Source organism: Nerophis lumbriciformis, linkage group LG08 (genome assembly GCF_033978685.3).
Source record: "Nerophis lumbriciformis linkage group LG08, RoL_Nlum_v2.1, whole genome shotgun sequence".
In the NCBI taxonomy this organism is placed as follows: Eukaryota; Metazoa; Chordata; class Actinopteri; order Syngnathiformes; family Syngnathidae; genus Nerophis; species Nerophis lumbriciformis.
The window spans coordinates 48,466,681-48,485,735 of record NC_084555.2 but is presented as its reverse complement, the minus strand read 5'-3'; the positions used below and the strand labels follow the sequence as shown (position 1 = coordinate 48,485,735).

General features: G+C 38.4%; 1 protein-coding gene across 1 annotated transcript; it reads right to left on the bottom strand.

Annotated features, from left to right (window-relative positions):
- Nucleotides 1–825: 825 nt before the first annotated feature.
- On the bottom strand, nucleotides 826–17,904 carry cimap1b (ciliary microtubule associated protein 1B). The gene is made up of 7 exons (XM_061967912.2): nucleotides 17,841–17,904; nucleotides 17,681–17,756; nucleotides 7,419–7,622; nucleotides 7,233–7,340; nucleotides 6,071–6,192; nucleotides 1,036–1,176; nucleotides 826–973 (listed from the first exon to the last, which is right to left on the bottom strand). The coding sequence occupies exons 2-7, from the start codon at nucleotides 17,748–17,750 to the stop codon at nucleotides 857–859; spliced, it is 762 nt and encodes a 253-aa protein (XP_061823896.1). The 5' UTR covers nucleotides 17,751–17,756; nucleotides 17,841–17,904; the 3' UTR covers nucleotides 826–856.
- Between the last annotated feature and the right edge of the window lie 1,151 nt (nucleotides 17,905–19,055).

The following is a 19,055-nucleotide window of genomic DNA, read 5'->3' as shown; positions in this document are numbered from 1 at the left end:
AGTGCCAAGCAGGGAAGAATGCTGGTATGAGCTTTTAAACATAACCCGTTAACTGCTGCCAATCAAATGGTGAATAAGATACTCTTTAGGGTTCATATGTTTGTAAATCTGACTGTGATGAAGTCAGTGCCTCACCAGCCATCAACCTCACCGCACGTCACTGATATATATATATATATATATATATATATATATATATATATATATATATATATATTTATATATATATATATATATATATATATTTATATATATATATATATATATATATATATATATATATTAGGGCTGCGAATCTTTGGGTGCCCCACGATTTTATTCAATATCGATTCTTGGGGTCACGATTCGATTGAAAATCTTTTTTTTTTTTTCACCGCACGTCACTGATATATATATATATATATATATATATATATATATATATATATATATATATATATATATATATATATATATATATATATATATATATATATGTACGAGTGCGATGACGTCACGTTATGGATGGGAAAATGCATTTTTAGACAACATGATTTGCCTGAGCAGCTTGGAGACCCCGAAAGTAACAAGCGGTAGAAAACGGGTCGATGGATGGGCTAGAAAGGACACATTAAAATAATAATAATTTAAAAAATTAATACTTTTTTTTTTTTACTCTGGACGACCCACGGGCCGGATTTTGGACATTGGCGGGACGTATCTGGCCCATGGGCTGTAGTTTGGGGACCCCTGGTCTAAAACAAAGACATATAAGGTTTGTTTTGTAAATGCATTGAAAAAGCTGAGTGGTTTTCAACTTGAACACCTGGATCATTCAGACTTATACCAATATACATGCAGTGTAAAACCCTTCAAGTTAACTGATTGTTATCGACTGTTGACTTTTATCCAGAGCCGTAAGGGGGATGATGGTTTTCTCCGAGTGATATCTTCCAAAGGTGAAGGCCGGAGCTTTTGAAGCATTGGACGTAACCTAAACAAAAGGCCTTTTGTCACTACCCATTGATACACTGCGTGCAAATGACAGCTTCCGACCTTCTCAGGACAATACACTCCAGGTGCTGGCGTCCGTGTGGAACTTTGAGGTGGGAACTTTCGGCCCGGCATGCTGTACTCTGGTGATTTTCTCAGGTAAGTTTTGAGGTCCGTAGATTGATAGGCTGCAGGGCCTGGAGACTGGAGGTAAAGGAAGCGATATCAAAGCACAATGTACAAAAAAGCCAAAACCAGTGAAGTGGTCACGTTGTGTAAATGGTAAATAAAAAGAGAATACAATGATTTGCAAATCCTTTTCAACTTATATTCAATTGAATAGACTGCAAAGACAGGATACTTCACATTCCAACTCATTTGGAATTTGATGCCTGCAACGTGTTTCAAAAATGCTGGCAAAAGTGGCGAAAAAGAGTGAGAAAGTTGAGGAACGCTCATCAAAGACTTATTTGGAACATCCCACAGGTGAACAGGCTAATTGGGAACATGTGGGTGCCATGAAATGCTCAGTCATTCGCAAACAAGGACGGGGCGAGGGTCACCACTTTGTCAACAAATGCCTTAGCAAAAAAATTTTAAGAACATTTCTCAACCAGCTATTGCAAGGAATTCAGGGATTTCACCATCTACGCTCCGTAATATCATCAAAGGGTAAAGAGAATCTGGAGAAATCACTGCACGTAAGCCATGATATTACACACTTTGGATCCCTCCGGCATCAAAAAGGGACATCAGTGTGTAAAGGACATCACCACATGGGCTCAGGGACACTTCAGAAAACCACTGTCAGTAACTACAGTCGGTCGATACATCTGTAAGTGCAAGTTAAAAGTCTACTATGCAAAGCCATTTATCAACAACACCCAGAAACGCTTAGCCGGGCCCGAGCTCATCTAAGATGGACTGATGCAAAGTGGAAAAGTGTTCTGTGGTCTGACGAGTCCACATTTCAAATTGTTTTTGGAAACTGTGGACCAAAGAGGAAAAGAACCATCCGGACTGTTCTAGGCACAAAGTGTAAAAGTCAGCATGATTGGGTATAAAAGCAGCTTCCATGAAATGCTCAGTCATTCACAAACAAGGACGGGGCGAGGGTCACCACTTTGTCAACAAATGCCTTAGCAAAAAATGTTTAAGAAACTTTCTCAACCAGCTATTGCAAGGAATTTAGGGATTTCACCATCTACGCTCTGTAATATCATCAAAAGGTTCAGAGAATCTGGAGAAATCACTGCACGTAAGCCATGATATTACACACTTTGGATCCCTCCGGCATCAAAAAGGGACATCAGTGTGTAAAGGACATCACCACATGGGCTCAGGGACACTTCAGAAAACCACTATCAGTAACTACAGTTGGTCGCTACATCTGTAAGTGCAAGTTAAAAGTCTACTATGCAAAGCCAAAGCCATTTATCAACAACACCCGGAGCTCATCTAAGATGGACTGATGCAAAGTGGAAAAGTGTTCTGTGGTCTGACGAGTCCACATTTCAAATTGTTTTTGGAAACTGTGGACCAAAGAGGAAAAGAACCATCCGGACTGTTCTAGGCACAAAGTGTAAAAGTCAGCATGATTGGGTATAAAAGCAGCTTCCATGAAATGCTCAGTCATTCACAAACAAGGACGGGGCGAGGGTCACCACTTTGTCAACAAATGCCTTAGCAAAATTAATTTAAGAACATTTCTCAACCAGCTATTGCAAGGAATTTAGGGATTTCACCATCTACGCTCCGTAATATCATCAAAAGGTTCAGGGAATCTGGAGAAATCACCGCACGTAAGCCATGATATTACACACTTTGGATCCCTCCGGCATCAAAAAGGGACATCAGTGTGTAAAGGACATCACCACATGGGCTCAGGGACACTTCAGAAAACCACTGTCAGTAACTACAGTTGGTCGCTACATCTGTAAGTGCAAGTTAAAACTCTACTATGCAAAGCCAAAGCCATTCATCAACAACACCCGGAAACGCTTCGCCGGGCCCGAGTTCATCTAAGATGGACTGATGCAAAGTGGAAAAGTGTTCTGTGGTCTGACGAGTCCACATTTCAAATTGTTTTTGGAAACTGTGGACCAAAGCGGAAAAGAACCATCCGGACTGTTCTAGGCACAAAGTGTAAAAGTCAGCATGATTGGGTATAAAAGCAGCTTCCATGAAATGCTCAGTCATTCACAAACAAGGACGGGGTGAGGGTCACCACTTTGTCAACGAATGCCTTAGCAAATTGTTTAAGAACATTTCTCAACCAGCTATTGCAAGGAATTTAAGGATTTCACCATCTACGCTCCGTAATATCAAAAGGTTCAGAGAATCTGGAGAAATCCCTGCACGTAAGTCATGATATTACGGACCTTGGATCCCTCAAGCATCAAAAAGTGACATCAGTGTATAAAGGATATCACCACATGGGCTCAGGGACACTTCAGAAAACCACTGTCAGTAACTACAGTTGGTCACTACATCTGTAAGTGCAAGTTAAAACTCTAATATGCAAAGCCAAAGCCATTTATCAACAACACCCGGAAACGCTTCGCCGGGCCCGAGCTCATCTAAGATGGACTGATGCAAAGTGGAAAAGTGTTCTGTGGTCTGACGAGTCCACATTTCAAATTGTTTTTGGAAACTGTGGACCAAAGAGGAAAAGAACCATCCGGACTGTTCTAGGCACAAAGTGTAAAAGTCAGTATGATTGGGTATAAAAGCAGCTTCCATGAAATGCTCAGTCATTCACAAACAAGGACGGGGCGAGGGTCACCACTTTGTCAACGAATGCCTTAGCAAAAAATTGTTTAAGAAACTTTCTCAACCAGCTATTGCAAGGAATTTAGGGATTTCACCAACTATGCTCTGTAATATCATCAAAAGGTTCAGGGAATCTGGAGAAATCACTGCACGTAAGCCATGATATTACGCACTTTGGATCCCTCCGGCATCAAAAAGGGACATCGGTGTGTAAAGGACATCACCACATGGGCTCAGGGACACTTCAGAAAACCACTGTCAGTAACTACAGTTGGTCGCTACATCTGTAAGTGCCAGTTAAAAGTCTACTATGCAAAGCCATTTATCAACAACACCCGGAAACGCTTCGCCGGGCCCGAGCTCATCTAAGATGGACTGATGCAAAGTGGAAAAGTGTTCTGTGGTGTGACGAGTCCACATTTCAAATTGTTTTTGGAAACTGTGGACCAAAGAGGAAAAGAACCATCCGGACTGTTCTAGGCACAAAGTGCAAAAGTCAGCATGATTGGGTATAAAAGCAGCTTCCATGAAATGTTCAGTCATTCACAAACAAGGACGGGGCGAGGGTCACCACTTTGTCAACAAATGCCTTAGCAAAAAATTGTTTAAGAAACTTTCTCAACCAGCTATTGCAAGGAATTTAGGGATTTCACCATCTACGCTCTGTAATATCATCAAAAGGTTCAGGGAATCTGGAGAAATCACTGCACGTAAGCCATGATATTACGGACCTTGGATCCCTCAGGCATCAAAAAGTGACACCAGTGTGTAAAGGATATCACCAAGTGGGCTCAGGAGCACTTCAGAAAACCACTGTCAGTAACTACAGTTGGTTGCTACATCTGTAAGTGCAAGTTAAAACTCTAATATGCAAAGCCAAAGCCATTTATCAACAACACCCAGAAACGCTTCGTCGGGCCCGAGCTCATCTAAGATGGACTAATGTAAAGTGGAAAAGTGTTCTGTGGTCTGACGAGTCCACATTTCAAATTGTTTTTATAAACTGTGGACCAAAGAGGAAAAGAGCCACCTGGACTGTTCTAGGCACAAAGTGTAAAAGTCAGTATGATTGGGTATAAAAGCAGCTTCCATGAAATGCTCAGTCATTCACAAACAAGGACGGGGTGAGGGTCACCACTTTGTCAACGAATGCCTTAGCAAAAAATTTTTAAGAACATTTCTCAACCAGCTATTGCAAGGAATTTAGAGATTTCACCATCTACGCTCCATAATATCATCAAAAGGTTCAGAGAATCTGGAGAAATCACTGCACGTAAGCCATGATATTATGGACCTTGGATCCCTCAGGCATCAAAAAGTGAAATCAGTGTAAAGGACATCACCACATGGGCTCAGGGACACTTCAGAAAACCACTGTCAGTAACTACAGTTGGTCGCTACATCTGTAAGTGCAAGTTAAAACTCTGATATGCAAAGCCAAAGCCATTTATCAACAACACCCGGAAACGCTTCGCTGGGCCCGAGCTCATCTAAGATGGACTGATGCAAAGTGGAAAAGTGTTCCGTGGTCTGACGAGTCCACATTTCAAATTGTTTTTGGAAACTGTGGACCGAAGAGGAAAAGAACCATCCGGACTGTTCTAGGCACAAAGTGTAAAAGTCAGCATGATTGGGTATAAAAGCAGCTTCCATGAAATGCTCAGTCATTCACAAACAAGGACGGGGCGAGGGTCACCACTTTGTCAACAAATGCCTTAGCAAAATTAGTTTAAGAACATTTCTTAACCAGCTATTGCAAGGAATTTAGAGATTTCACCATCTACGCTCCGTAATATCATCAAAAGGTTCAGAGAATCTGGAGAAATCACTGCACGTAAGCCATGATATTACGCACCTTGGATACCACAGGCATCAAAAAGGGACATCAGTGTGTGAAGGATATCACCACATGGGCTCAGGAACACTTCAGAAAACCACTGTCAGTAACTATAGTCGGTCGATACATCTGTAAGTGCAAGTTAAAACTCTACTATGCAAAGCCAAAGCCATTTATCAACAACACCCGGAAACGCTTCGCCGGACCCGAGCTCATCTAAGATGGACTGATGCAAAATGGAAGTGTTCTGTGGTCTGACGAGATGGGAAGAAATGTGTCTCTTCAGTTCCTAAAGGTTTACTGAGTGTTGTTAAAAGGAAAGGCCATGTAACACAGTGGTAAAAATGCCCCGGTGACAACTTTTTTGCAATGTTTTGCTGCCATTAAATTCTAAGTTCATGATTATTTGCCAATTACACAACGTGACAACCTCTCTGCTTTTGGCTTTTGTAGAAATCAGAGTGTTTTTTTTTACTGAAGGAAATCTACCTTTGACAAGTCGTTAAAAAAGTTCCCGACTTTACTGCGGCCGAGGATGGTGTGTGCGGGCCCTGCAGCGATGTTGACGGTTTTAGGTCCCATGACAGGCGGCAGCATGTTGGAAGCTGGACCTGCAGAAATCCGAGATATTGTTTGTGCCCCTTCACATGGATAATAACATACTTGCCAACCCTCCCGGATTTCCCGGGAGACTCCCGAAATTCAGCGCCTCTCCCGAAAACCTCCCGGGACAAATTTTCTCCCGAAAATCTCCCGAAATTCAGGCGGACTCAGGTCCTCCACAATATAAACAGCATGCCTGCCCAATCACGTTGTAACTATAGAATGATGGAGGGCGAGTTATTGGCTTCTTATGTGGGTTTATTGTTAGGCAGTTTCATTAACGTCCTCCCAGCGTGGCAACAACACACAACAACAGCAGTCACTTTTTTGTATACCGTAAAGCAGTTCGTCTGCCGTAAACAGCAATGTTGTGACACTCTTAAACAGGACAATACTGCCATCTAGTGCATTTGATGAAAGCACTTTTGTGCGTGCCACACAGCAATGCATCATCAGAGAGGGTGTTCAGCATGGTTCGAAAAATAGTGACAGAGAATAGAACAAGGATGGACAATTCAACCTTTAACTCAACAATGAGTAGATGAGTGTTGTGTGTGTGTATATGTGTAAATAAATGAACACTGAAATTCAAGTATTTATTTTATATATATATATATATATATATATATATATATATATATATATATATATATATATATATATATATATAATAAAATATATATATAATAAAATAAATATATATATACTGTATATATATATATATATATATATATATATATATATATATATATATATATATAGCTAGAATTCACTGAATGTCAAGTATTTCTTATATATATATATATATATATATATATATATATATATATATATATATATATATATATATATATAAATATATATATATATATATATATATATATGAAATACTTGACTTGGTGAATTCTAGCTGTAAATATACTTCTCCCCTTTTAGCCACGCCCCCAACCACGCCCCCGTCCCACCCCGACCCCCGACCCCCCACCTCCCGAAATCGGAGGTCTCAAGGTTGGCAAGTATGATAATAAAGTACGGTCAACATTGGTACCGGGTCCAGCTTGGTTGCTGTTTGCATGTTGCTTCCTCCTGGTAGCTAAAGTGTACGCAGGAGAAGAGCGATGAGTGTACTTCTCCGCGTTCTCCAGGCTGTAACAGTCTGGAAAAGCAAAAACCATGATGTCATTGATTGAAAAACCCTTCACGCTAAATCTATTTGGGAGGTTTTTTGGCTCACTGGGTGCAGGGATGACGGCGCGGGCCGGCTCCTTTCGTCGTCTGCCGAATGAAAATGCCGGAGTTCCGTCTCGCCCGTTTTTGGTGATGTTGGAAGGGACAAAGTGCGCCGGTCCGGGGGAGACGTGTTGTTTGGTTCTGGGGCAGCGGCCGCTCAACGTGTAGCTCGGTGCTTTGGACTTGGTGGGATCATGGTTCTTAAATCCTGGGTGAAAGTTGGAGAAAAGGAGACATTACATCGCAGATAACAGACCTTACTTTGAGAGAAGAGCTTGATTTACTTGGACAAATCGACAGTTTGATTCAATATAGCAAAGCATCGTTGGAGAAGGGCAATCCGTGTGGGGCCCTATTGTGTGGGGCCCTATTGTGTGGGGCCCTATTGTGCGCCATGAAGCATATGTCAAATGTCAATAAAGGAATAAGAGCAGTGATGTGCAAATCCATACTGAAATATCGATACCAGATGTTTATGCTGTAATATCGATTCTCAAATTAAAAGAGCGAAACTGTAGTAGGTAGTACATACATATATATATATATATATATATATACATATATATATATATATATATATATATATCACCTGCCATCATGGAAAGAAAAAAAATGTAAAAAGAAAAAAAAAATTAAATTGTTATATGTATCCAGTGATTATACTATAAAGTTATTTTCCATTTAACTTCACCAGTTTTAGATTATTTTTATTCAAAATCGCTGAATTTTCACATTTGCCGTTCAAATACTGAGAAGAGACGGTGCGGTGATCAGCAGCCAGTTGAGGCACGTCACTCAGTGCCTCACCATGGATTGCGGACTCGGCTAACTGCTGGCCTGCTGTGCAGTGAGACCGTATTGCTATATGAATTATATTATACATTTCCATAGTTTAGTTAGCTGAGGTATATAATGTACAGTGTATTTTGTCAACAACTGTATGTGTGTAAAGTATTTCTTGTGCTGAGCGATCACAAAACGGCTGCAAAAGACGCACTGGCTGAGGCTCGCCTCCTGCACCCCCGCCGTAGAATGCACGGCGAGCCCTGACGGGAGTGTTATATCAACTAAAGCCCACACTTAAACTTTCCACGTGCAAGATTGAATCTATTTAAAAAAGTTATTTCATAAGAAGCCAAAAAGTGCAAAAACAATAATGTTTGTGTTGGAGGAGTTGTGAATGACTGCAGGGCCACAACATTAGGTACACCTGCAGACTGCAGGTGTACCTAATTCACAACTCCTCCAACACGAACATTATTGTTTTTGCACTTTTTGGCTTCTTATTAAATAACTTTTGTAACCTATTTTCATGGGCTTTCCTCTTTGTGATGTTAAGTTCCTGTTATGCGCTGTTATACAGTATATGCCTTGAGCTCTTATTTTGAAGGCGCTAAGAGCGGAAGTGATGACACAGTGGAGCGGAGATTTTTGAAAGAAGGTAAATAAAGTGGTCCTCGTGTAAACTGGAGCCTCCGTGTTTGTTATTTTGTAGTTTCATACAGTATAGGCGACATTTATAAACCCTCGGTTACACTTTTTTAAATAGATTCAATCTTGCACGTGGAAAGTTTAAGTGAGGGCTTTAGTTGATATAACACTCTCGTCAGGGCGTACATTAATCCAGCACAACAGCGGCTCATGGACTTATTTTATAAGTAAAAATAAGACTATAATAACGTTTTTTTTTAATTAAATGTGCTTTTTTGTGTGCTACAGTTTGTATGTGTAAAGTTAAAGTTAAGTTAAAGTACCAATGATTGTCACACACACACTAGCTGTAATGAAATTTGTCCTCTGCATTTGACCCATCCCCTTGTTCACCCCCTGGGAGGTGAGGGGAGCAGTGGGCAGCAGCGGCGCCGCGCCTGGGAATAATTTTTGGTGATTTAACCCCCAATTCCAACCCTTGATGCTGAGTGCCAAGCAGGGAAGAATGCTGGTATGAGCTTTTAAACATAACCCGTTAACTGCTGCCAATCAAATGGTGAATAAGATACTCTTTAGGGTTCATATGTTTGTAAATCTGACTGTGATGAAGTCAGTGCCTCACCAGTCATCAACCTCACCGCACGTCACTGATATATATATATATATATATTAGGGCTGCGAATCTTTGGGTGTCCCACGATTCGATTCAATATCGATTCTTGGGGGTCACGATTCGATTGAAAATCTATTTTTTTCGATTCTACGCGATTCTCGATTCAAAAACGACATTTTCCCGATTCAAAAGGATTCTCTATTCATTCAATACATAGGATTTCAGCAGGATCTACCCCAGGCTGCTGACATGCAAGCAGAGTAGTAGATTTTTGTAAAAAGCTTTTATAATTGTAAAGGACAATGTTTTATCAACTGATTGCAATAATGTAAATTTGTTTTAACTATTAAATGAACCAAAAATATGACTTATTTTATCTTTTTGAAAATATTGGACACAGTGTGTTGTCAATCTTATGAGATGTGATGCAAGTGTAAGCCACTGTGACACTATTGTTCTTTTTTTTTTTTTTTTTATAAATGTCCAATGATAATGTCAATGAGGGATTTTTAATCACTGCTATGTTGAAATTGTAACTAATATTGATACTATTGTTGATAATATTCATTTTGGTTTCACTACTTTTGGTTTGTTCTGTGTCGTGTTTGTGTCTCCTCTCCATTGCTGTTTATTGCAGTTCTGAGTGTTGCTGGGTCGGGTTCAATTGTTATGGTATTGTTGTGTATTGTTTTGTTGGATTGATTAATAAAAATAAAAATAAATTTAAAAAAAATTAAAATTAAAAAAATTAAATCGATTTTTGTAAAATGAGAATCTATACTGGGCAGCACGGTGGAAGAAGGGTTAGTGCGTCTGCCTCACAATACAAAGGTCCTGAGTAGTCCTGGGTTCAATCCCGGGCTCGGGATCTTTCTGTGTGGAGTTTGCATGTTCTCCCCGTGACTGCGTGGGTTCCCTCCGGGTACTCCGGCTTCCTCCCACCTCCAAAGACATGCACCTGGGGATAGGTTGATTGGCAACACTAAATTGGCCCTAGTGTGTGAATGTGAGTGTGAATCTTGTCTGTCTATCTGTGTTGGCCCTGCGATGAGGTGGCGACTTGTCCAGGGTGTACCCCGCCTTCCGCCCGATTGTAGCTGAGATAGGCTCCAGCGCCCCCCGCGACCCCGAAGGGAATAAGTGGTTGGAAATGGATGGATGGATGGAATCGATACTGAATCGTACAACGTGAGAATGGCGATTTGAATTCGAATCGATTTTTTCCCACACCCCTAATATATATATATATATATATATATATATATATTAGGGGTGTGGGAAAAAATCTAAAATTCGCAGCCCTAATGTAGATGTAGATGATCACATTGTTGATGTAGATGATCATATAGTTGATGTAGATGATCATATAGTTGATGTAGATGATCATATTGTTGATGTAGATGATCATATTGTTGATGTAGATGATCATATAGTTGATGTAGATGATCACATTGTTGATGTAGATGATCACATTGTTGATGTAGATGATCACATTGTTGATGTAGATAATAATATTGTATATATATATATATAGATATATACAGTATATATAGATATATATGTGTATATATATATATATATATATATATAATAAAATACGTATATATATATATATATATATATATATATATATATATATATATATATATATATATATATATATATATATATATATATTCACTGAAATTCAAGTATTTCTTATATATATATATATATATATATATATATATATATATATATATATATATATATATATATATATATAAGAAATACTTGAATTTCAGTGAATTCTAGCTATAAATATACTACTCCCACCTAACCCTGCCCCCAAATCTCCCGAATATGGTATTTTTTTTCTTTTTTTTTTTTTCTATTTTTTGTCATAAAAAAATACAATAATGCTTGCTTACGGACTGTATCCCTGCAGACTGTAGTGATCTATATTGATATATAATGTAGGAACCAGAAATATTAATAACAGAAAGAAACAACCCTTTTGTGTGAATGAGTGTGTTTTTTGGGTTGGTGCACTAATTGTAAGTGTATCTTGTGTTTTTTATGTTTATTTAATTATTTAAAAAAAATAAAAAAAATAAAAATAAAAAAATTATTGTGTGATCATCTACATCAACAATATGATCATCTACATCAACAATGTGATCATCTACATCAACAATGTGATCATCTACATCCACAATAGATGATCAACAATATGGTCATCTACATCAACAATGTGATCATCTACATCAACAATGTGATCATCTACATCAACAATATGGTCATCTACGTAATCTACATCAACAATGTGATCATCTACATCAACAATATGATCATCTACATCAACAACGTGATCATCTACATCAACAATATGATCATCTATATCAACTATATGATCATCTACATCAACAATATGGTCATCTACATCAACAATATGATCTACATCAACAATGTGATCATCTACATCAACAATGTGATCATCTACATCAACTATATGATCATCTACATCAACAATGTGATCATCTACATCAACAATGTGATCATCTACATCAACAATGTGATCATCTACATCAACAATATGATCATCTACATCAACAATGTGATCATCTACATCAACAACGTGATCATCTACATCAACAATATGATCATCTATATCAACTATATGATCATCTACATCAACAATATGGTCATCTACATCAACAATATGATCTACATCAACAATGTGATCATCTACATCAACAATGTGATCATCTACATCAACTATATGATCATCTACATCAACAATATGATCATCTATATCAACTATATGATCATCTACATCAACAATATGGTCATCTACATCAACAATATGATCTACATCAACAATGTGATCATCTACATCAACAATGTGATCATCTACATCAACTATATGATCATCTACATCAACAATGTGATCATCTACATCAACAATGTGATCATCTACATCAACAATGTGATCATCTACATCAACAATATGATCATCTACATCAACAATGTGATCATCTACATCAACAACGTGATCATCTACATCAACAATATGATCATCTATATCAACTATATGATCATCTACATCAACAATATGGTCATCTACATCAACAATATGATCTACATCAACAATGTGATCATCTACATCAACAATGTGATCATCTACATCAACAATGTGATCATCTACATCAACTATATGATCATCTACATCAACAATGTGATCATCTACATCAACAATGTGATCATCTACATCAACAATGTGATCATCTACATCAACAATATGATCATCTACATCAACAACGTGATCATCTACATCAACAATATGATCATCTATATCAACTATATGATCATCTACATCAACAATATGGTCATCTACATCAACAATATGATCTACATCAACAATGTGATCATCTACATCAACAATGTGATCATCTACATCAACTATATGATCATCTACATCAACAATATGATCATCTACATCAACAATATGATCATCTACATCAACTATATGATCATCTACATCAACAATATGATCATCTACATCAACAATATGATCATCTACATCAACTATAGGATCATCTACATCAACAATGTGATCATCTACATCAACAACGTGATCATCTACATCAACAATATGATCATCTACATCAACTATATATATATATATATATATATATATATATATATATATATATATATATATATATATATATATATATATATATATATATATATATATATATACATAAATAAAATAAATACTTGAATTTCAGTGTTCATTTATGTACACATAACACTCCTCTACTCATTGTTGTATTTGAAAGTGCAATGCTTTGAAGCCAGTAGCACAGCCTTTGAAGGAGCATAGGTATGGGCAGCATGTGTGAAATTTAATTTGCAGGAAAGGAGTGAGTTTAGGGTTGAATTGTCCATCCTCGTTCTATTCTCTGTCACTCGTCGTCGCCATGACTGCCTCTTCTTCGTTCTTCTGCTTTGCCTCCTTCCTGTTGTGTGTGCAGTTGTGCACTCTCCAAAAGCCGTAGATGTTATAACGTGACTGGGCCGGCACGCTGTTTATATGGAGGAAAAGCGGACGTGACGACAGGCTGTCCTCACTCAAGTCCGCACGGACCTGGAGGCGGCGTGCCTTAAGTCCGGCTGGAAATCGGGAGAAATTCGGGAGAATGGTTGTCCCGGGAGATTTTCGGGAGAGGCACTGAAATTCGGGAGTCTCCCGGAAAATTCGTTAGGGTTGGCAAGTATGGGCGGCGCTAAAGAGCCACAGGTTGCCGACCCCTGGGCTGGACTATAAAAGACACAAAACACTCACAGGAAATGTGGAGCAGACATAGTAGGAGCGTAAGATGAAAAGGATGGTCTGTAGTAGTGATGGGTTGATGAGGCGTCATGAAGCGTTTCGACACATTGCAAAACTGTATTGATACTGTGTCGATACTGTGTCACTAAATACTGACATCTGCTGGACATTAAAAATCCCTACAGGCAACCTATGGACCGACTCAACTGACACTGATTTTATGCTCTAGTACAGGGGTCACCAACCTTTTTGAAACCAAAAACTACTTCTTGGGTACTGATTAATGCGAAGGGCTACCAGTTTGATACACACTTAAATAAATAAATATATTGTCATTTGTAAGTTACACGTAAGTGTGATTTAAACAAGAATAGCTAAATAAATAAATGTATATATATATAAAAAATGGATATTTCTGTCTGTCATTCCGTCGTACATTTTTTTTTTCCTTTTACGGAAGGTTTTTTGTAGAGAATAAATGATGAAAAAAACACTTAATTGAACGGTTTAAAAGAGGAGAAAACACGAAAAAATTTAAAATAAAATTTTGAAACATAGTTTATCTTCAATTTCGACTCTTTAAAATTCAAAATTCAACCGACAAAAAGAAGAGAAAAACTAGCTTATTTGAATCTTTTTGAAAAAATTAAAAAAAGAATTTATGGAACATCATTAGTAATTTTTCCTGATTAAGATACATTTTAGAATTTTGATGACATGTTTTTAAATTGGTTAAAATCCAATCTGCACTTTGTTAGAATATTTAACAAATTGGACCAAGCTATATTTCTAACAAAGACAAATGAGTATTTCTTCTAGATTTTCCAGAACAAAAATTTTAAAAGAAATTCAATATACTTTGAAATAAGATTTAAATTTGATTCTACAGATTTTCTAGATTTGCCAGAATAATTGTTTTGAATTTTTGAAATATTTCACACATATTCTTTGTCGAAAAAACAGAAGCTAAAATATTTATTATTCTTTACAATAATAAAAAAAAAAAAATTACTTGAACATTGATTTAAATTGTCAGGAAAGAAGAGGAAGAAATTTAAAAGGTAAAAAGGTATATTTGTTTAAAAATCCTAAAATCATTTTTAAGGTTGTATTTTTTCTCTAAATTTGTATTTCTAAAAGTAATAAGAAGCAAAGTAAAAAATAAATAAATGTATTTAAACAAGTGAAGACCCATCCATCCATCCATCCATTATCTACCGCTTATTCCAAGTGAAGACCAAGTCTTTAAAATATTTTCTTGGATTTTCAAATTCTATTTGAGTTTTGTCTCTTTTAGAATTAAAAATGTCGAGCAAAGCGAGACCAGCTTGCTAGTAAATAAATAACATTTAAAAAATAGAGGCAGCTCACTGGTAAGTACTGCTCTTTGAGCTATTTTTAGAACAGGCCAGCGGGCGACTGATCTGGTCCTTATGGGCTACCTGGTGACCGCGGGCACCGCGTTGGTGACCCCTGCCCTAGTATATACAATAATATAAACCAAGTCGTTGTATTTCATTTAGGATTATTTCATATCTTCATTTAAATAAAAATATATTTGTATCTTTTTTAGATACAGTCAATAAATAATGTGAACATGTATCATAACATGGAAATCTAAGAGAACGTGTTGTGGATGATTGTGGACTGGGAATTTTTTTAATTTTATTTTTTTACACATTTTTATAAAAAAAAAAAAAAGTTTTTCCGACGTATTACATTTTAGACGATTTCTCTTCTTAGTAATTATTTCTCGGGCTGTAGAAAAGACCCGCTCACAGGGCACAGAGGAGGCGTCAGTGCGACACAGTTGGCGTATCGGTCACGTGACCAAAACAGCTCATGATCGGTCACGTGACTTTCTAAAAGCGGTACGCGCACCGACACAGGGTTTCGCTCTATGAGCTCGACGCATGCGCCGATGCATCGGTGTTGCCGGACCCATCACTAGTCTGTAGTCACCAGTCAACAGATGACATCATCAACAACAAGGTAGAAGAAGGATACCAACAGAAAACAGGTGAGGGGAAAAGTGAAGCAGCCGGCGGGAAACCGGAAAAGCCGCCAAAATAAAAGCACCGGACAGGCACTAACACAAAAGCCAACATTGAAGGTGTCACCAGCCGTGACGGCAAACTTCGCAACTTTGTCGCAACTTTCTGAAAAGGCTGCCGTGAATTCAGGCATCAACTCCGCAACAATATGAAAGACTAACTTTGCAAAATCACCGCTAAGCCACTAATTGAGTGATTGATTGATTGAAACTTTTATTAGTAGATTGCACAGTACCAGTGACGTGCGGTGAGGTTGATGGCTGGTGAGGCACTGACTTCATCACAGTCAGATTTACAAACATATGAACCCTAAAGAGTATCTTATTCACCATTTGATTGGCAGCAGTTAACGGGTTATGTTTAAAAGCTCATACCAGCATTCTTCCCTGCTTGGCACTCAGCATCAAGGGTTGGAATTGGGGGTTAAATCACCAAAAATTATTCCCAGGCGCGGCGCCGCTGCTGCCCACTGCTCCCCTCACCTCCCAGGGGGTGATCAAGGGGATGGGTCAAATGCAGAGGACACATTTCACCACACTTAGTGTGTGTGTGACAATCATTGGTACTTTAACTTAACTTTAACTTTACACATACAAACTGTAGCACACAAAAAAGCACATTTAATAAAAAAAACGTTATTATGGTCTTACCTTTACTTATAAATGCGCCGCTGTTGTGCTGGATTAATGAACCCCCTGACGGGTGTGTTATATCAACTAAAGCCCTCACTTCAACTTTCCACGTGCAAGATTGAATCTATTTAAAAAAGTGTAACCGAGGGTTTATAAATGTCGCCTATACTGTATGAAACTACAAAATAACAAACACGGAGGCTCCAGTTTACACGAGGACCACTTTATTTACCTTCTTTCAAAAACTTCCGCTCCACTCCAACGTGTCAAAATTCCGCTCTTAGCGCCTTCAAAATAAGAGCTCAAGGCATATACTGTATAACAGCGCATAACAGGAACTTAACATCACAAAGAGAAAAGCCCATACAAATAGGTTACAAAAGTTATTTAATAAGAAGCCAAAAAGTGCAAAAACAATAATGTTCGTGTTGGAGGAGTTGTGAATTAGGTACACCTGCAGTCTGCAGGTGTACCTAATGTTGTGGCCCTGCAGTCATTCACAACTCCTCCAACACGAACATTATTGTTTTTGCACTTTTTGGCTTCTTATGAAATAACTTTTTTAAATAGATTCAATGTTGCACGTGGAAAGTTTAAGTGTGGGCTTTAGTTGATATAACAATTCTACGGCGGGGGTGCAGGAGGCGAGCCTCAGCCAGTGCGTCTTTTGCAGCCGTTTTATGATCGCTCAGCACAAGAAATACGTTACACACATACAGTTGTTGACAAAATACACTGTACATTATATACCTCAGCTAACTAAACTATGGAAATGTATAATATAGTTCATATAGCAATACGGTCTCACTGCACAGCAGGCCAGCAGTTAGCCGAGTCCGCAATCCATGTTGAGGCACTGAGTGACGTGCCTCAACTGGCTGCTGTTCACCGCACCGTCTCTTCTCAGTATTTGAACGGCAAATGTGAAAATTCAGCGATTTTGAATAAAAATTATCTAAAACTGGTGAAGTTAAATGGAAAATAACTTTATAGTATAATCACTGGATACATTTAACAATTTAATATATATTTTTTTCTTTTTACATTTTTTTTCTTTCCATGATGGCAGGTGAGGCCCCGCCTCACCTGCCTCTAGTGACTGCACGTCACTGCACAGGACAGTACTTATTCCGTACAATTGACCACTAAATGGTAACACATGCATACGTTTTTCAAGAGACAAGTCACTCAACACGTTAATCAATTCATGGTATTTACCTGTCAGCGAAGGCAGAGCGAACAGTCGGGAGGCGCTTGACCCCGCAGCTTTGGGCTTCTCAGCCGGCATTATCTACTGGAGACAAGTCGTTATCTACTGGAGACAAGTCACTCAACAACAAACCACATCAACATTCCGCTGTGAGAAGAGTTGTGGTACCTCATCATTTGTCTACCCAAGTACTGCAAACTGTCCCCAGAGTGCTGCTCTGCAGGCGGACTTCCACTGCAAACTGAGAAATAATCAACTCATTGGTCAAGAGCTGCTCATGTATTGTGTCAATGATAGAAATACAAACCCTGTTTCCATATGAGTTGGGAAATTGTGTTAGATGTAAATATAAACGGAATACAATGATTTGCAAATCCTTTTCAACCCATATTCAGTTGAATGGACTACAAAGACAACATATTTGATGTTCAAACTCATAAACTTTTTTTTTTTTTTTGCAAATAATAATTAACTTAGAATTTCATGGCTGCAACACATGCCAAGGTAGTTGGGAAAGGGCATGTTCACCACTGTGTTACATCACTTTTTTTTAACAACACTCAATAAACGATTGGGAACTGAGGAAACTAATTGTTGAAGCTTTGAAAGTGGAATTCTTTCCCATTCTTGTTTTATGTAGAGCTTCAGTCGTTCAACAGACCCCCGGGTCTCCGCTGTCGTATTTTACGCTTCATAATGCGCCACACATTTACGATGGGTGACAGGTCTGGACTGCAGGCGGGGCAGGAAAGTACCCGCACTCTTTTTTTTTACGAAGCCACGCTGTTGTAACACGTGCTGAATGTGGCTTGGCATTGTCTTGCTGAAATAAGCAGGGGCGTCCATGAAAAAGACGGCGCTTAGATGGCAGCATATGTTGTACCTTTCAGCATTAATGGTGCCTTCACAGATGTGTAAGTTACCCATGCCTTGGGCACTAATGCACCCCCATACCATCACAGATGCTGGCTTTTGAACTTTGCGTCGATTAACAGTCTGGATGGTTCGCTTCCCCTTTGGTCCAGATGACACGATGTCGAATATTTCCAAAAACAATTTGAAATGTGGACTCGTCAGACCACAGAACACTTTTCCACTTTGCATCAGTCCATCTTAGATGATCTCGGGCCCAGCGAAGCCGACGGCATTTCTGGGTGTTGTTGATAAACGGTTTTCGCCTTGCATAGGAGAGTTTTAACATGCACTTATAGATGTAGCGACCAACTGTATTTAGTGACAGTGGTTTTCTGAAATGTTCCTGAGCCCATGTGGTGATATCCTTTAGAGATTGACGTCGGTTTTTGATACAGTGCCGTCTGAAGGATCGAAGGTCACGGTCATTCAATGTTGGTTTCCGGCCATGCTGCTTACATGGAGTGATTT

Coding starts and splice junctions, on each gene's coding strand:
- cimap1b (XM_061967912.2), bottom strand. CDS start 17,750: ATGCCGGCTGAGAAGCCCAAAGCTGCGGGGTCAAGCGCCTCCCGACTG. Junction 7,623..17,680: donor CGCTCTGCCTTCGCTGACAG/GTAAATACCATG, acceptor ACTTTCACCCAG/GATTTAAGAACCATGATCCC. Junction 974..1,035: donor GAGTGTATTGTCCTGAGAAG/GTCGGAAGCTGT, acceptor CCTTTTGTTTAG/GTTACGTCCAATGCTTCAAA.